General features: G+C 43.8%; 1 protein-coding gene across 1 annotated transcript in view; it reads left to right on the forward strand.

Moving 5' to 3' along the window:
• Positions 1 to 304: 304 nt before the first annotated feature.
• The window catches only part of LOC146190018 (ATP-binding cassette sub-family C member 3-like), a 66,732-nt gene continuing 48,312 nt past the window's right edge, over positions 305 to 18,724 (forward strand). The window contains exons 1-6 of the mRNA XM_084605398.1: positions 305 to 397; positions 8,783 to 8,941; positions 12,157 to 12,291; positions 13,528 to 13,668; positions 16,449 to 16,583; positions 18,635 to 18,696. Coding sequence (XP_084461524.1) covers positions 305 to 397; positions 8,783 to 8,941; positions 12,157 to 12,291; positions 13,528 to 13,668; positions 16,449 to 16,583; positions 18,635 to 18,696 — 725 coding nt within the window. The remainder of the gene's footprint in view (positions 398 to 8,782; positions 8,942 to 12,156; positions 12,292 to 13,527; positions 13,669 to 16,448; positions 16,584 to 18,634; positions 18,697 to 18,724) is intronic.

An 18,724-nucleotide genomic window follows, 5' to 3' on the forward strand; every position in this document is an offset into this window, starting at 1 on the left:
TCTTTACCGACCATCTGCACCGTTGTTACTGCCGACGGTAATATTTCCTTCTGTACTAAAATGCAGTAGGCTGGGTTGTATCAGTACAGAATGGTCTCATGAACAGTAATGATAAGTAACAAATTACAGTTCCAACTCAGATTTCAATGGTCGGTTAGAACCCCTAAAGAGTAACCTCCGTAGCGGTTGCAGAACTGTAATCGGTAAATGTTGGGCTATTCTATATGGAACGTCTCTTAGCAGAGCGAACATTTACACAAATGCCTAGTTGCATGTATTTGTGTGAATTTGCAACTATGCAACTATGTACACAGGGATTAAAGTCGTTCCCTATGCCATCAGCTTTTTCTTTGCCAACCGAGCGCATAACCGCAAGCACAGCCTCTATGACTTGAAGGTAACCTGCCCAATAACAGCTTTCCCTGCACGAATATGATTATTTTTGTGAATGCTTATGCAGCGACGCGCGTGCCAGCATCGGGCGTGCGCTGGCGCTACCTCCTCTTCTTGAATGTGAGAACGCTGCGTGTTCGAATTAAATCAGGGTCACGACTTGTGGAGGTCGCTTGGAAAGGGTGACTGCGTCTACAGTTACTGCAGAGTTGGATGAGCGGTAGTCAAGCGTACGTATGAGGCGAAATCTCGAGCTTTCTGTATCGCTCGTGCCGGCGCTTAATTATCTCCTTCGTTACATGGCCGGTGATGGCACGCGCGTCGCTACACTAACTTCCCAGGTTGAAGAATCTACTGCACAGGCTTTTGCACTAAACTGTTCGCAGGCTTTTGCAATGGGAAGCGTTAAGGCAGCCACGTGGTGTTGTAAAACAAATTTAATGTAGATTGATGCTTTGTGTTTACCGCGGTTCACTACTTGGCTACTACTACGGTTCTCTTCGGGTCCTTTCGCACCGGTGATGCATCTTTATTCATATTGTTACCATATTTTTAGCCGTTATTAATGTGCTTTTACCCAGCCTTTATCCAGTGTCGACACCTGTTGATATGGTCTCCTCTACTCTTGTTCGGTGGTATGGTTTACGCACTGCGATTAATTCCTCTTTGGGGTGTGCGCAGATATATAAGCGCGTCTGTATCTACATTTTAATGGGAAAGCATTTCATCCTCATTCTTCGTGTGACCACAAAGTGTAGCAGAAAGCGTCCTTCCACTGGTACTTAACAAAATATTAGACAGGTTCAAGTCTTGAACACCTAGATACGGAGCGAAAGCTCGAAGTGTCATACCATGCTCAAGATCAAATGTCAAGGTCATTAGGGTAATGGTGAACGTAATGTTAAGCGACCTACTTTAAACAAGACTGAAAGTTTCTAGTGCCATGGTCAAATGGTTCCACTCGATGACCGTGGGGAAACCTGGCGTAATGGAGCTCGTGTTCTAAAAAGATGATCTCACTGTCAGGAATCGAACCACCACTCGAGCAGATAAACTACCTTGTCCAGGACACGAGAGCCCTATATTATCGCTATGTAACGCCTCGTGTAAAACTGCAACACATTATCGCGCTGTGCAGTTAGGGTCGTCTTTATCAAGTCCTAACCGCACACACCCGTGCAATGCAGTGAGCATCATTGTCTTCCTGAAATTCCATCTGTGCAGCTTCTTCATTTAGAGTAATTAAAAGGACCTCTAAAGGACTCTAAAAGGACCATAAAGAAAGTATACCGTATCATACGGTATACTTTCTTTATGGAAATAACAATGTTGTTGATAGTGATAGTGGTAATGGCAACAGATTTGCTTTTGCGTTACTGCAGCTAAGCAGATATAAGTACATCCCTGAAATCTTTTGGTTAATAAAGTTGGCATTTGTGCTTCTGTCCTATCGTCTCTTGCTCCTTGTGATCTTCAATTTAGCGCGCAGCACTTTCCAAGAACTATCTGATACGTGATACAAGAGGGTAGGTGTATTTATTTATTTATTTATTTATTTATTTATTTATTTATTTATTTATTTATTTATTTATTTATTTATTTATTTATTTATTTATTTATTTATTTATTTATTTATTTATTTATTTATTTATTTATTTATTTATTTATTTATTTATTTATTTATTAGAACCTCAAGGGCCCCCAGATGGGACATTACATGAGGGGTATGGCTGCCTGCGGCAGACGAGAGAGTGGGAATGCGCCATTGGGTGGCGTGCAAAGCAGTTTTACCACATTTTCCCGCGTCCTGCAATATGGCGTTCGATCGCGATAGCACTTATACCTCGGACTAATTAATTCTCGGACTATAATATCTCTTCTTACGTCGGATCCTACCCAGTGGCTCTTCTACCCTTCGCTATTATCGGAGATCACATTAACGAATGTGGCGTCAAAGATAGCGCTGTGCGTATGAGCGCCAGCTGTACGATTAATGCGTGTTAGCTCGTGGAAGCCATTTGTTCTGAAAGTCTCAATATAATTGCAGGCTTGCCAAACCAGACTGCCTCGCTGTAGTTTTTGCTGTACGACACTTTTGTTCCTGCTTTCCAAGTAGAAATGCTTTTCTCGCAACAGACCTGTTGTCTTCTCAATCTCCGTCACCACTGCAAACTGCTCGCCCTACGTGCTTTGCGCATAGATTAGTTAAACTTCCCCGTAGTGCATGAAAACTGCTGTCTTCAAGTTCACGGTTGCTGTCCCTCAAGCTTGACTTTCAGGGTGACTGTTTGCGTCGCTGTCATCTTCACTGAATAACTTGGGCCTATTGCACCAACATTTCCCGGTTTTCTTTTCAAGATCATACAACACTGCGGCAAGAAGTCGCTCTTCGATGTCACTAGCTTTTAGCAAACATACTTCGAAAAGAGTTCCACTTCTCAAAGTGCGCAGTTTATTCTCATTTTCGGCCAAGTCTTTACATCTTATTCTTAACTTGATGTTCGAAGGCGCCCCGATTGATTACTTACTTGCCCAGACTTTCACATGAAAACTTTCACTCGACTAAAATTCGCTACCGAACTCAGAACTTCGTAACCAGCTCTGCACGGTGACAGCGTTTCAGATTTCGTGGTCATGTGCACCGGGACAGTTATGCCTTGCCTACCTCCTGCTACTTCATTGGAGTAGAGGGCACTGATGACCTAGTTGCTTTTCCGTATCCTTGGAACAGTAACAGATGAAACTCAATGGCTCGACCGCCTGACCCGATGCCTTTATACAGCTGCAGCAATTTCGGGCCAAGGCTAATGTGTCTATCACTTCTACGATGCCTCGTTTTCCGCCGAGGTCCTTCTGGAATTCTCAGAAGTGAGAATTAGCGCCAGTGTAATGGGGATGTTTTTGAAAAGCTTCTTTGTTTTGCCGCTTATAACTTCCGCCATTGATCAGACTATCACGGCCAAACGAGTGGTCACATTAGCAGCATCAACCGTCACTCCACCACATGCCTATGTTTTAGGAGCAGCAAACTTTTACGTAATACTAGCAGATCAAGGGAGAGAGCTAAGAACAAGCGCCCCTGAGGCATTTGCAACTGATAGTGCGTTAGTTCAAAGCATAAAACCAACCTTGGGCAACATCTGACCTTTCATTCCTATGAGTGCGGCACTGCGTAGCATGAGTGAACTGCTTACAGACAGCCTTACTTTTTGCCAAACCAACCTTGTATTGCCGGCACTCTATGCAGCGCTAGAGACACTCGCGAATTGCAGCGTCCGCGATTTAAACTCACAAGAACGCTTCAAGAAGCTCAACGATACTCAACGTCAGCTTATCTACTAAGTCGCCTATGTTCCCTTTAGTTTGGTATGGCTTTGCATGCTGCTGGGCATGCGTGGTTTCTGTCAGAAGCTGCTGTCACAGTAAGCCTGCCAGTTTTCTCAATTTGAGAGCATCAGTGACATCACATCGTGTGTTACGGATAATGGCCGACTCTTACACGACCCTGTTGTCCATGTCACTCCGCTGAAGAGGTTTCACTCTCGGCTGCCTGCTCATGTCACCTGAGGGTCTTCATCTGCGAAAGGGGAAGTGTCGTATGCTCTGCACCGCTGCCGAAAAATAAAAACAAAATGCTAGAAGGAACAAAACCTGGTGAGCCTCGCCGTCCCATATGTGTAATAAATAAACACCACACTACGTGCTCAGCATGTAACAATTTCATCATCCACTTCGATGAACTCTAAGCTTACCAAAGTTTCAGCAGTTCTAAAAAGCTCTGCTTCCCAATTAATTGTGACTAAAAAATATACATCTTTTCTTCAAGATTGGCAGATTGAAGACCACTGGTAACGTGTCGTATTGAAATAAAGAAAATGCACAGCAAGCGCCAATTTCAACTCTTTGGCGGGTTTACCACCATCGTCTTTTCGAAAAAGATGATAATCAACGAGAATTAATGTCACCATATTCCGCACCTTACTTCGTGGCAATTTGTGCCTCCGTTTGTTGCGAAAGCAGCACTAGGCCAGCCAGCTCGGCTCGTCGCGTATGCTCGCATGTCATAGCCACAAATGGCAGGCGCAACGAAATTGTGGCAGGAGCTGCAAAGTTGGATCTCTTGTCTCACACGGGACAGTATTGTCATAATTAGCCTGCCAGGACCCTGGTATTCCCGTTACCCCTATAGGCCACTAAAGCACGTTCATACGGCTTGGTTAAAGCGGGGCTTTATATGTGGGCTGGTAGCCTACGCTATCGCGTCATACCATTAAAGGCGAAGCTTAAGTGTCCCCCATATTTAGACGCAATAAATGCCTTTACCGCTTCCAACTAAAATGCTAGTGAACTATGGCGCGTTCAGCGGAACGCGCTCCAACAGATGGTGCCGTCGTCGATGCCGCTCCCGTCGCTGTGAAAAACTGTGCAAGACCTGAACAGTTCGTCTTGTCTATACAATAGAGCTAAACCAAAAGCGTAACCACAAGCTACAACCAGAAGCATAGCCATGCAGCCGTTGCTTTCGTAATTCAGCTAGGGTTAATCAGAGCTCAACCGTAGCCAACTTTTCTTTATCAAAGTAAATCTGATGTTTTGTGGAACAGTGAAGATAGTTTTAACCTTCATGCTGACAGCACTTATGCCAAGTGTTCAGGATGTGTCATTGGTGCGTTTATTTGATGTGGACTATTTTAAAACGCCTGTGCTTGTCCATGGATCGCTGCCCATCGCTAGCAGTGAAAACAATAGGAAGAAGGCGATGCTTAAGCACCGCCTTCAAGGATATGACTCGTCAGCGTTAATGGCTCTCGCCTGCCGGCTACACTTCGCGTCATTTTCGCGCTCATTCACATTGGTACTGGATTGTTCATCCTCACCATCCCCAGGCGGACTAAACGCACTGCAAGGCGAAAACCTCTCCAATATTCTTCCAATTGGCTCGTCCGGGGCTAACTACATCCACTTGACCCCTGCGAACTACTTAACCTCACCCGCCACGTAAGTTAATTTCTGCCGCCCCCTGCTAAGCTTTCTTTACCTTGGAATCAAATTTGCTATCATGGGCGACCATCGGTTATCCTCTCTTTGCAGTATATACCCTGCCCACGGCCATTTATATTTGATTTCCACTAGAACATTGACTTAAAAGTCGATTGTTCAATGATAGCTTCAATTGGGCCTCTATTACCGCAGGCATACTGCTTAGAATGCAACCGCTCACTACATTATGCGAAAAACAAAACGACGTAGGTGTAAAGTCCACGCTTACGAAAGCTGTACCACACAAGCTGCAACATCAAGCCGAACGAAAGAGCCTGCGTGGAGTATAGGATTGGCTTGGTTGACACAGGATCCAAGGGTTCCGGAAGGCTTAATTCCTATTTCTCGCATTTCATCTCAAAGGATCGGCCATGTCATGTGGTCTTTTGACGTCTCTAACCACCCAACCAGTCAGTGCTCGGCTATATCGCCTTTCAACTATCAGGCTCGGGAGTTTTCGCTCACAACGACGGCGCCAGCACCAACGCCTGTTTTACTAGAAAATGGGATATTGAACGCTATCGTATTATAATATTGGCAGTGCCAGTAAGATTGTCCAATGGTCACGAACTTGCTTCCCAACAGGCAACAACTGACGATGAGAAAAGTTTCTTAGCTTCATTTCTTAGCAGCATTTAAATAGTGTAATCGGATTAGCACTATACTTCCGCCTAATGTTGCTATATTGAACAAGCATATCGCGTAAATACGTCCAAGATTTAATTTACAATAAAAATCACGCTTAAAAAAATAAAAACAGCTGATTACAAATATTCCACTGTCAAGAGGACTCTGTACCCACATAGGTCTCGGTTACAAAACGTTGTAAATCATAAAATTTATGTTTTGGAGCTGCAATCCAGCTACGTGAACAAATACTGCGCATGTAAACTGAATGGTGGTGATACGCCGGTTTTTCAGCCTTTCCTATTGTAATTATGAGTAGAACACAAAAATTCTTGGCTCTCTTGTTTTGTACACCAGCTCCAAGTGCATACTTACTGGTATAGTGACAACGCCCAAACCCAAAATGAAAGAGAATGCGATGGCAGTAAAATGAACTCTTCACTGGGTTGAGTTGCGCCTGCAAAAGAAGAAACGATTCGGCGGCGGGAAGCAAGCAAGCCTATCGATCGTCGAACAACGAAGGCCCATTGCACTTGAGACAGCGCTCAAATTAGAGTCAGCGAAGAAACATCTAGATAGAACCGCAAAAGATTATTGTAACAACCTGGAACTTTGTGGAAATGAACACGAGTGACTGGAATCATTCGAGTTACATCGCGGTGTTTACTGCGCATCAAACGAAATGATAAAGGTGCATCACGGTGAAACCAAGCGTTAACAAGCAAAGAGCACATCTTTCTCTGCGGTACAAGAAAAGGGACATTCATAATTGTAAAACAGCGCGAACAACGGTCGACAAGAACGGGAAAGACACGGGACGAGCGCTGGCTCTCAACTAAGTGTTTAATGCCATCACTTGGCGCTTATAAAGGAAAAACACAATGCACATCATACTTCACACGAAAGTGGATAGAAACAAAAGGCAAAGAAAGACACGAGCGACGCTCAAAGGTCACCAAGAAAATCTATCTCTTTGTTATTTAGAGTGACAGATGGTTTGCTGATACATTTTGGATCTTTATATGGAAGCCTTCCATAATTGCCCGCGTTGTCTTATGGCAGTGCGTGTAAAGTATATCTGTGCAACGCAACAAGGCTGTTCAAAATTTCTTCTTCTTTTTCATTGTTTCACACCTCTGTCTTTTGTTTTTATCGACTTAGTGTGACGTGGGATGTGCATTGTCTTTTTCCTTTATAAGCGCCAAGTGATGGCATTAAACACTTAGTTGAGAGCCAGCGCTCGTCCCGTGTCTTTCCCGTTCTTGTCGACCGTTGTTCGCGCTGTTTTACATTTATGAATGTTTACCAACTAGCCCGAATGAACATCTACTGAGAAAAGGGACAAGGCGCACAGCAGTGGATGCCGGCAGCAACAAATAAAATTACATGGGTTCGCGGCAATATTATAGCAACCTTGGGACTTCATAACCATGCAGAATGCAGTGCAAATTTAATTCAGAAAAGGTTGCTCAACCCATTCACCGGTACAACTTCTGTATGAGCTTAAATGCCCAAATAGGTGTCTCGATGTCACTAGCATAGGTGCACTGAGATAAGTTAAACAAGAACAGCAATATATTATATGCGTTTTATTTTGTTCCAGCTTTTGTTCAAGGTTGATATAAAGGCCGCAGTGACATGGGGTTACTCAACAGCTATTAAAATGAAATTTTTATGCCTTCCTAGAACTCACACTTGTGTTGTGTTAGCTGAAGGCGAAATACTGAAACCGGAGCTAATCAAATAAATTTAAATGAAAAACCTTTACCAAGGGTTGGCAACTTTCAGGCGGGGATGTGCGTTTAACGCTATCTTGTGCGCGTGGAAAAAAAGAAACAAAATACGCCCCGTGCCTAATTCAGTGGTTAGAAATTTGACTGCTGATCTAGTAGACGCAAATTCGGTCCAGACCTCGGATGCTGCAAGGCGCCGTCTACTGTGCGATATCCGTACGCGCTTAGGAACCCCAAATAGCCACTTAGCCTTTGTCGCTTTTAGACTTTGGACGCTATAGAGCGTGCCAAAAATGATACGCTATGAAACATTTGGCGTCTCCATTTCTTAGAAATGAATCCATGAGTATTTCGCTCATCCAAGAAATATTAGTGCACTAATGCGATTGCTCTTCTTCTACATGATGTTTGGTCACCGTATCCGGAACGATACTTGTGACCTCAAGGTCACTGTTACGAGATCATATCTGCCGCACCATCACAAAATAAACGTTAAATTATAGCCGTCAGGAAGTATCCAATCGTGCGCGGTCTTTATGGACATCGTTAGCTTTTGCATGTCGCTAAACTCCACACACGACCCTTAGCCTGCCTTGCATTAAGTACAGCTTACTGAACAAATTTTAAAAAATTGCGACACTTCAAGGATGTACTGAGTAGAAATGCTAATTTCGTTCTATCCCGAACAAGCACTGAGGAAAATCTAAAGCCTGCAACGAGAACTCTGTCTAAAGTGAGTAAACAAAATAGGCCCATGTAGGGGACTGCTCGCACGCATTTAAATTTACTCTCTGGCCGACATATTAGTCAAAACGTTTTTCTACTTAAGAATGTTAAATGTGAAAGAAATGCAAATGAAGGTCACTTGGTGCGCAATAAAATCGCACGTTAAGAAGCCCAGGATGAGGGAGCTTAGTCCAGAGACCTGCACTATGGCATCTTTGTTATTTCACCCATTTCCTCGTCCATAATGGTGTCGGGATGCGCAGGTGATGGACGTCCTTCGCCCAGCTGAGATCGCTGCCGTTCTCCTCAAGTGCATACCTCTCGTCATACTGTTGCTGTTTGGGGCCGCACAAACAGCTCGCAACAACTACCCAGCAGTTCCATGTGGACCGCGCTGGACGCTGCTCGAAGCTGCCCACTTGGTGAGCATACATGGTGCTAAGCAGCTCACGCCTTTGTTTTGCTCTTTTTGTTCATCTCGCAATCTGTGCTTGCTTCCTTCAGTATGTTTAATACCCTTGTTTAACACATGGAGCTCAGGTGGGTTGAATTTTGCATCATGCTGCGTGTATCGCTATCATCAGTTTACAAAAGTTCTTTAACATCAGACGATCTCTCGTCCTGGCCGCTTCGAAACTTAAAACGTCAACGAAAGGCTCACATAGGTATGTCCATTTACTTGCTAAGAACAGAATCAATTGACCTTTTTTATTTTTCACAAAAGACCTGCTGAAGTGTGTCAAACTATTCATTTTTAGACAAGTATTTTTCACGGCTTCGGTGCAGATACGTCATTTCTGGAGCACCACGCACGCGAAAGTTTGTTGGGCAAGATGCGCAAATAAGGCCATCAGGTCGTGGCGCATTATCAGCGGCTGTGTGAGCTGAAACTGCATCGGTCCTAATGGAGCAACGGAGTCTGCATAGGGGCGACCAATAATTCTGGGCGCTCAGAAGCTTGATGCATTATTGGGTTTGCTGACAACGATACAGTCACAGATTAAGACGTATCTTTTGTGGGTGAATCAATATGGTCACGGGGGAATATGAGATCTCACGGTATGGCTAAGTTACTACTGGGGCGAACATTTTAGTTGTTTTTGAGGTATTTGCCCTTTGCGAGCCTAGCGATATCGCGTCGTAGCAGCTAGGTTCACAGCTGGCGAAGCTTCATGCTAGGCATCTTTCCCGTGACTTGCCGGCGCAGATGGGAATGCACTTGTGCCCTACAATATATGTACCTCGCCACTTGCCCCATTTAAAGCTTTCATCACAACAGCTGTATCTAGTTCACGGCATTCTCTTCACGTTCGAGTAAACTTTGAGCGTGCTTCATTCAGGATAAACATAATACCTGGTAATACCTTCAACATAACTTCAATACCTTCAACATATGTCAAGAGCTCGGCATTGCAAGGAGAAAAGCGTAAAACGCTAATTACAAGAAGCTGACGTTCATTGGTAATTAAACATAGTAAAGTGCGTCCGTAATCAGTAACTGGTGTTTTGGGTCGCTATTCGTTATGCGCAGTTAATGGAGCCGAATGAACGAATCCAAATTTTGTATTCGCTTTGAAGTAAGGGCGTGTGAATGGTATTTTTACTCGACAGCATATGCAGCTGTTCTGTTTTAAAGGCATCGCCACGAAAATGGATTCAGAAACACAGGTCGCAGAGAATTCCCCGACAATTTCTCCACCACATATTTTCATTTAGATATTCAAGTTCACAATTAGGGCACCTATCTCTAAGCTGACAGAAGCGCGTCACCCTTTATGCAATCTCCCACTCTATATAGCTGCTGCTCTCAGTTTTTAGAGCTCAGATAAGAGTTCCTTAGGGACTTTAGAAGACTGTTAGCCTCTTGCCGACACTGTTACCGCTTCGACAAACAGTGTCGTGCGGAGAAGCATGTAGCGCTCCTTCCCAATGTGGAGAAGCGAGCGAGACGCACCTTTCGGAGTTTTACATGGAGAGCGCATGAGACGAACTTCTATATACCCGAACACACCATAACAGGAGCACGGCGCTGACGATGCCAGGTATGCCTAATGCTTACCTGCAGGACTTAGAACACAGCCCGTGCGAATGCGATGCAGTAAAGAAGCCAGTCGTCCTCCTCTTGATTTTCTGTCTGTTGCTCACACATATGGCTTATAGGGTGAACCCCAGAGGAGACTGAAATGGTTGCGAACTGTTTCTCTGAACAGCCTCATGACACCTTGTGGCCTTTTTCTTAATAGATAATCGAGCAGCATTTTATAGGCTTATAAGCGAGACTGCCCGCCACCTCGTTGCCTATGACACCTATGTACGAAGGCACTCTTAGAAACGTAAAGGCCTCTGCTGTGCAGAATATGCACCAAACGCAGCGAGCTAAGAAACACGGCATCAAAGAAGAAACCACCTTATAGCTTTTTAATAAGAGGCTTTGATTCCGCCACAATAAAAACTGGCTGCGCCAGACAAGACTCTAGCTTTCGTAATGCAACCTTTTTACAACGATATTAGTCTTTGCTGAGGCAGCCGATCGAGTAAGACGTACGGAACAGGGAACATACAAAGATCCAATATAAAATGGTGTGACTCTTGCTCACATAATCATCATTGAGGATTTGAAGATGACGAGGACAATTAGTTTAAAAACGCTGGACTGCGATCGAACGCGCTGAACTCCGCGATACATCAGTGGCGAGGAAAGGATTTTCACATATCACGTGATGGCCTTCTACATAAATCCGGTTTTAGTCGACACACGGCGATCGCCGCTGGATACTCTGCTGAACCGAGGCCTCACAGTTATCGCATTAACAAACACCAATAAGCTGGATCTGCGGCATTGTCAAACAATCTAATGGGAACAGGATATTTCTGTATGGTTATTCGATGTTTGTATGAATATACAAACATCGTCACTTACTGGCTGCTTTTTTTACCGTTGCTCTCCATCTGTGTTGTACATGGTAGAAATAAAGACTTGCTTTGATTTTAATATCCCTACCAAAGGAATGTTTATGACAACCAGCGAAATGCTAGCTACAGCGCTATACTTAATGGAATTTAAGCCAACCGTCGAAAGTGTCCCCCATGCACTCTTCTAGGGGATGCATTAAACAATGTCTGTACGTTACCTCCATGAACTTCATGCCATGCACATAGGCAAATTATTAGGCAACACTCAGAATGACTGAGCAAACATGAAAACCACCATGAGTGACTAAAGGTAAAAATGAATAGAGAAGAATCTAAAGGAACGCCAAATTACTTGAGTTCAAGACTATTTATTTTTTTTTAATTTACTTATAATTATTTTTTATTTATAATATCACTTGCAACACATCAAGGAAATTATTGCAGGGGGACATCGCCGGGAAACATGTTCTAAATTAACATGTGAGAAAGCGAACAACATCAGAACACTTTTGTAACAGCAAAAATCAGAAATAATTACATGGTGAAGCGTTTAAGGTAATAGGAAATGCAAAAAGAGCGATGAAAAGTTAGCAGAAAACCTAATTCAAACATGATATCATCCCATGATAATACTTAAGCTCCTCACAATTTTAAAATTCCGATCTTTCGCAAACGTTGGCAACTCTGGTTAGGGTATACACCACTTACATCTTTTACTTTCCAGATGCTGCTGCTTGTCTCCGGTGGCTTAATCTTCGCCAAGTGCGGTTTTTTCATCGCATGCAACGAGAACTGCAAGTACATCAGCGTTTCTGACCTGAAGAAGGCTGGCTCCGATTTTGCCATGGCCGTCTGCATCGTACGTCACATCTTTTGAGTACCAGCAGTGACAACGTAAAAGCCGAATAATAAGAAAGAAACATTCTCAACGCAATGAAGATTGGCCACTTCTCTATAAAGGCTAATAACTTCATCGAACGAGTGCACCTATCCTCTGAACATATGATTGCACTACAAATACCTGTATCACTAATATAGGTTAATAGGAAAACGTTTACCGACTGGCTCGCCTATAATTGCCGAGAAAAAATATTATGCAATTCTTTTCTCGGCGGATAAATTTTGCAGTTCAATTCACATTAGTTCGGAAATTCAAGTAGTTTATTCTCTAGAGTGAATGACACGTATTGTTTATTTTATGTTTGCATGAGCTGCGTAGAGCTAATCGTCATAGCCTAATGCATTCCTTCATCAGGCTTTATTTGTTATTCGCACAAACTTACGGTATGTTTTCCCTGATGTAAAATAATTCGATTTGAAATAATTATTGAAAAAATAAGAGTCCCTGCAGTCTCATATTGTAGCGAACCATCTTGCGGAATGCCGAAAATATATACGCCTGTGCACGTACCAGCATTGCAGTATTTTTGCAGTATTGATATGTTTATCTAGCTTAACAGCGCGCCAACCCTTTTCTCAAATATACTAGAGCTAGAACGAAAAAAGTCAGGTTATAATACAGTTCCACGATATCCCCCCGTTTCCTGATACGTCTTTCCGACTCCCGCACCATTCAATAGCGACAAGATCAGTAGCGTAAAAAGCAGCAGTTACCCTCCGCGTTTAGGGAGTACACGTAATGACACAATTGCGCACTGCCAGGAATATTTTGCAAAGGTTCTGTTACCATGTGTTAGAAATTAAACGCGCACAAACAAGGTTTACGAGTATACCCTAATAATAAAGCAGAATTTTTGTCCATGGAACCTGACGGTAATTGGTTTCATAGCAGTGACGAAGGCGGTATTCTCCATGTCCCCGCTAGTCTGTTGTACACATTTTGAACTGGCTTTCAGGATGTTGCAGTGCACAAGCCTTTCTAGGGGCCCATGGAGCTCCTCTTTAAACACCTCGTTTAAATCTGCATATTTCTGGTCCTGAGTGAAAGCAGATGTGACAAGTTCCGCTCCTTTCCTACACTGAGCTATAACATTACTTCAAACAATACAAAAATTGCAGCATTCAGTGTTTTAACGCGTAATGGATGCCATTAAATCAACTCAGACTGTGCGCTATTCTCCGGCACACATCGCAGGTGCTGTTACCAATAATAGTGTGGCGACGATGGCAGCGTTGCCTTCCACCATCGGCCTTCGTGGCAGCCCTCCTGGGGCTGCTGTCCACCGGGTGTGTGATTGACGCATTTCTGCAGTTGACTGCTCTCTTGGAACATGAAGTACGTACGACCACCCTGCTTCTTTTATTTATCTACACTGAGCCCACGGTCACGGATTGTGTCCCGGCAGGGTCGCCGCCGTCCTGCATAACGTCAGGGCACATTATAGAACTTTTTTCTGTTCTAAATCAATCAGAAGCCCTTCACTACGCCAACGCCAATAGCCCGTGTGTCATTTCGGGATGTTCAGCTCGAGCACTTACCATTTGCAATAATCTTGACGAGATACCCATTATCGAAACTTGTTCATGTTTGTTTTAACCCTATGTAGTTGCATTTGCCATTAACGCTTTTCTCTGACCCTTGCTCAAATACAAAGCAGGAGAACGTTAGTTCGAAGCTAGTTGCGTCCTTGCACAAAATTACAACAGAATCGCTAAGTTCACCCCTTGGGGAGAAAATCATCATCATCATCATCAGCAGCAGCCTGATTATACCCACTGCAGGGCGAAGGCCTCTCCCATATTTCTCCACTTAACCCGGTTCTGTGCTAGCTGCATCCACTTGACCCCTGCGAACTTCTTAATCTCATCCGCCCACCTAACTTTCTGCCGCCCCCTGCTACGCTTTCCTTCCCTTGGAATCCAGTTTGTTACCCTCAGCGACCATCGGTTATCCTCTCTACGCACTACATGTCCTGCCCATGTAGTGCGATGTTAAAAATTCGGAAAAAGCGCATCCCAAACTTGAGGACATGCATATAAGGTTGAGTAAGCTCACTTCCGGGACTGACATGACTAATGTTGATTTCGTTTCCCTCGACGTCCTGCCATGCCTACTTTCGTCCTAAACTCCGGGAGAAGTGTCCGCCGCGCGCGAGCACTCGACTATTACTTATTTTTTATTTATTTCGAGTAAACATTGAGACAAAATTTTGTTTCGTAATGCAGGGCAAACGGCGATTCTATCTGACGAAGGTCCTGCCATCCATACACATTGGCAGCAGCAAACAGAATACGTTTCATTGCAGAAATTTGAGTGGAAAAATTTGTAAACATATTTACAAGATGTGGAGAATTGTTTAGGCATGCATATCTTTAAACAAGAAACAACAAATAAATAATGCTCATTGCTTGGCATGTAGCAGGAAGCAACTTCGGAGGAGTTTTTAAAGCTGCCAGGTGATCTCAGAATAACAGCTTGAGTTGGTAGTGTGCGCTTGTGTTGTGTTTCTCTTCATGTGTTTGTGCACGTTGCGCCGCGGTTCTGGGTGCTGCCAAGTGATATAGATTGCTGCACGATAGCGAGGTGATGTGAGTCAGTCAGCATTAAGCAAATTCAGGATAAACACATCCATGTTTGCGTAGCATAACTCGTTCTAATGTAGCGCAGCTTGTTATATCTCATATTATGTCAGATATTTCTGGGTCAGCGTAAATCATATAGCCTAGATTAATAACGAGTAAATTTATTCCTACTAAATGTACCAAGTTTCGGCTCCTGTAGCTCACGTTTATTAAGCGTGCAATGGCTAAGAGAGACCGGGGTCATGTGTATTCTAGCAGGTGAAACGTTTCTCTGCAGCTCATGACTTTTTTAGAGAAATACCAGTCCGCCAATGCTAGTTTCCGCATTAAAGCCGCAAACTAGTAAGTAATAAGTAGCTGACGACAACTTACTCAACGAGTAGCGCGTCGAAGCACAGGTGGGCCGCTCGTTGCTGAGCTAGGACAGGAGAAGAGGCCAGAAAGGTGGTTGAACAAGGGAGACAGAAGAGTCGCTGAAAATGATGGAGAAAGCACGAGCTAAACAAGCGTAGTGTCGAGTTTTACATGAGTTACAACCGCAGAAGCGCTTTTTAGTGAGGGTGACACATCGCCGGCGGCCTAATTTTAGAGCACAGATGTAATCCGTCCGTTTTGCTGTTACGCCACGTCGCCATTGTCGCCTTTGGCGGTGTAACCGATCGAAAGAGACCCTTGAGCCACAACAGACTCCCGAGACAAGAAAGGATTTCCACGAAGAAGAGAGAGAACAGCCACGAGCGCTATGCGCGGTCCGCTCAGGGCTCTTCTTTCTCTTCTGAAAAAGTTTCTTTGGCTCATGAGAAAAATAGGGCTTTTGTAACAGCACAAAAGTACGTACAAGAATCTCTCAAATTCTTCGCCGCATTATAACGCACAAACGCTTAAATAGCTGGCTAAAATTTCGCCTTAGAGAGTATTGTAATCATCTTCAGAATTCTTTTCACCATTGGTCGGCTCAGAAGTGGTTAGTAATCGGTTTTTTATGGGTTATGCACAGTATAGGGCAAATGTGGCATTGCTGACGTATTTAAACGTGACGTCCATGAAATGTGCCGGGACGAAACAGAACTTCAAGGCCACAAAAGAAAGCTTCTGTCAGTGTATAGATATATGAGGCTAAAAAGAACCTCTGAGACGCACAACCATGAAGAAGAGAGCGATACATGAAAACAGGACTACTATCCCGCACCTACCATCGCTGACATTAATCTGCTTTCTCTGAATAATGCGCTAAGCTGGTCAGCATAGCTCTACTAATTTTGTAACACTATAACTTGATGGGGAAAGGCTTTGTACACCGGCTTCGTCCCGCGACCCCTTGATAGTGGTTGTTGTTACCTGTTCTAACATCTATTCCACGTCTATAGTATATAACCTACAACTTTATATGCCTTTTCGAGTTTCACGTATTAAATGTACTCGTATGTCTTGTTTCCAGTGACCACGCGAGTTTTCTTGAACGAAAAAGTCCAAATGCACATAAAGAAAATGGCACAACAACCTAAGCAATTCCCCGCATTTCTTTCTTTTCAGTCCATAACCGTCTCAGAGAGGAACCTTCGCGAGACGTCCGTTGTAATGAGTTTCCTTGTAGCGGTTTCTGTGATCGGCACCTTCTTGCTCTCTCTACTTCAAGATTTGGTAATCAAGAAGCCTCGTGGTGCTCAGGTTAGTCACACTCAACGTTAACCGTGGCAGTGCTCATGTCATAGGTGTGCCATTTCTCAGGAAAGTTTCCAGAGTTGAAAATCCATTGCTCCAGAAAGAACGCGTTCGCCTATTTCTCCAAAACGACAAGAAAACGTCTTTCAATATTTACTATTAGAAGGTATAAAAGTTCCTGGTGCTGCTTAAGCATTAGGCTTAGCGTTCACTCAAATAGAGAGTGAGAGGCCGGTGGTGCCTTTCGTTAACAAGTGTATGTTTGTCCCTTCCTTTTCCGCACAATTCCATCGCTACCTTACGATATTTAGTATTTTTGTGCTGCTCATGTCAAGATAATGTACAGACACGTTGAGTTAAAATAAATCTATCATTTCTCGCATCAGTTTCCAGCACGTTATTTTGTGAACGAAATGCGATGTATTGAGCACTGCTCTAACATCTCACACATACTGGATGGTAGGTGGTTCGTGGGTTCAATCGGGAAATGCTAGGACACGAGAGGGAAGTCAGTAATAACTCTATCGAAAAAGCTGTGACAAACTCCCTTTGCATAAACAATCGGTGTCCTACAGTTTGATTACACATCTCTCGGATGCTTTAAACTATGCACCCTGCCAACTGCCCCCTCCCAGAGCCGTGCCCATGACTTTTACCTCAACGCCGAAAACACTGAATTGTCTGCAGAAGGAAAGCTTCAACGCTGTCGCGTCAAAATTAAGCTCACGCATGTCAGGTAGGTACAGCCTTTGTCAAAAAGTTAGAGCCCATGGGTGGCTCCTGCGCCGCATCGTGTGGCTTGTAATGCACCCCTAGTGTACAAAATTTCCCAAAAGTAAGGTTTGTGGCCCTGCCCTCTTCAATTGGCAAGACCTATTAAAAGGAAACCCATTACGCGGCTAAGTGTAGTTTGGCTCTTCCCCTCCCAGTCGAAAAAAACTACAGAACTGTGTCAAAAATACAACAAAATATCCTGTAGTGCTATCGTAACCATCAGATTTTGCGGTAGTTCTGTATTACTTTTCTGTAGTTATGTAGTTTTTCTGCAGTATATTTCTGTTGTCCGTAGTTCTGTAGCACCTTTCTGTTGTAACCACAAAAATTTCTGATGTTACTACAGAATGTTCTGTTGTCACAACAGGTTTCCCGTCAAAAACCGCACAGAAATTTTGTCGTAACGTCAGAAAATTTTCTGTAGTTTTCTCCGACTGGGCTGGCTCTAATATTTGGACAAAGGCAGTATTTGTACTCATAACGAAGCTGAAGAAGGTAAGCCTATAAGTACGATATTCTTTTAGCTCCCGTTACCGACGCACCACCGGCGACTTTGGGGCTTGAACGGAGAAAAAAGAAGGCGAACAGAAAAGAGAACAGGAATAAAAACCAAAATTAAGTTTCAATGTTTCATGGATCATTCTTTGGTGCCTACTAGTTGCGCTGCTAATGAAACAGCATACAGCGTCTCCCTAGTCCGCGATGGTGAAGCCAGCCCGCAGCTGCTCTGTCCAACAACCCGAGCAGCGTATGCGCATTTTTGGCGGCCCATGACGAGCCAAGCCAGAACGTCGCGTTAGCTGCCTTCTTTGCAGAATGTGCGCGCCGGTCGAAACTATACACCGCAGGTCCCATGATGCCATTCGTCAGAATGAAATGCAGCTGCTCGACTTTCACGACAGGAAAACAGAGCGGAAGGCGCACGGCACGTTGTCCTGTGGTGCATGAACCTCTCAAGGTGAAAGTTGTTTTTCAACGTGTTTAAGCTCTATGGGATGTTTATCTCGAGTTAAGTAAAACTCCGATATGAGAAATTTATTGTTGCCACCGCACCAATGCCGAAACTATCTACGCAGTCTTCTCAAACTGTACATTTCTTCTTTTTAAATGTGCTTCACTATTCAGTAACGTTGTGTAGAGAATATAAATAAGTTCCTGAATAATCGTCATTGAACAATCGCACAATATCTCAAAATTTATGCAATACAAACTAAAAGCTCAACATTTATTTAACTGCACCATGCTTAGCCAAAAACCAACAATACGTCTTCCTCTGATTGCAGGAATTGATTGACGAGGACACGTCGTCGGTCCTGGGTCGCCAACTCTGCACGCCTTTGTTTCCGTGAGTACGGTATCGCGTTTTTCTTCTT

The sequence above is a fragment of the Amblyomma maculatum genome, chromosome 5 (genome assembly GCF_055883805.1).
Source record: "Amblyomma maculatum isolate TAMU_Amacu chromosome 5, ASM5588380v1, whole genome shotgun sequence".
NCBI lineage: Eukaryota > Metazoa > Arthropoda > Arachnida > Ixodida > Ixodidae > Amblyomma > Amblyomma maculatum.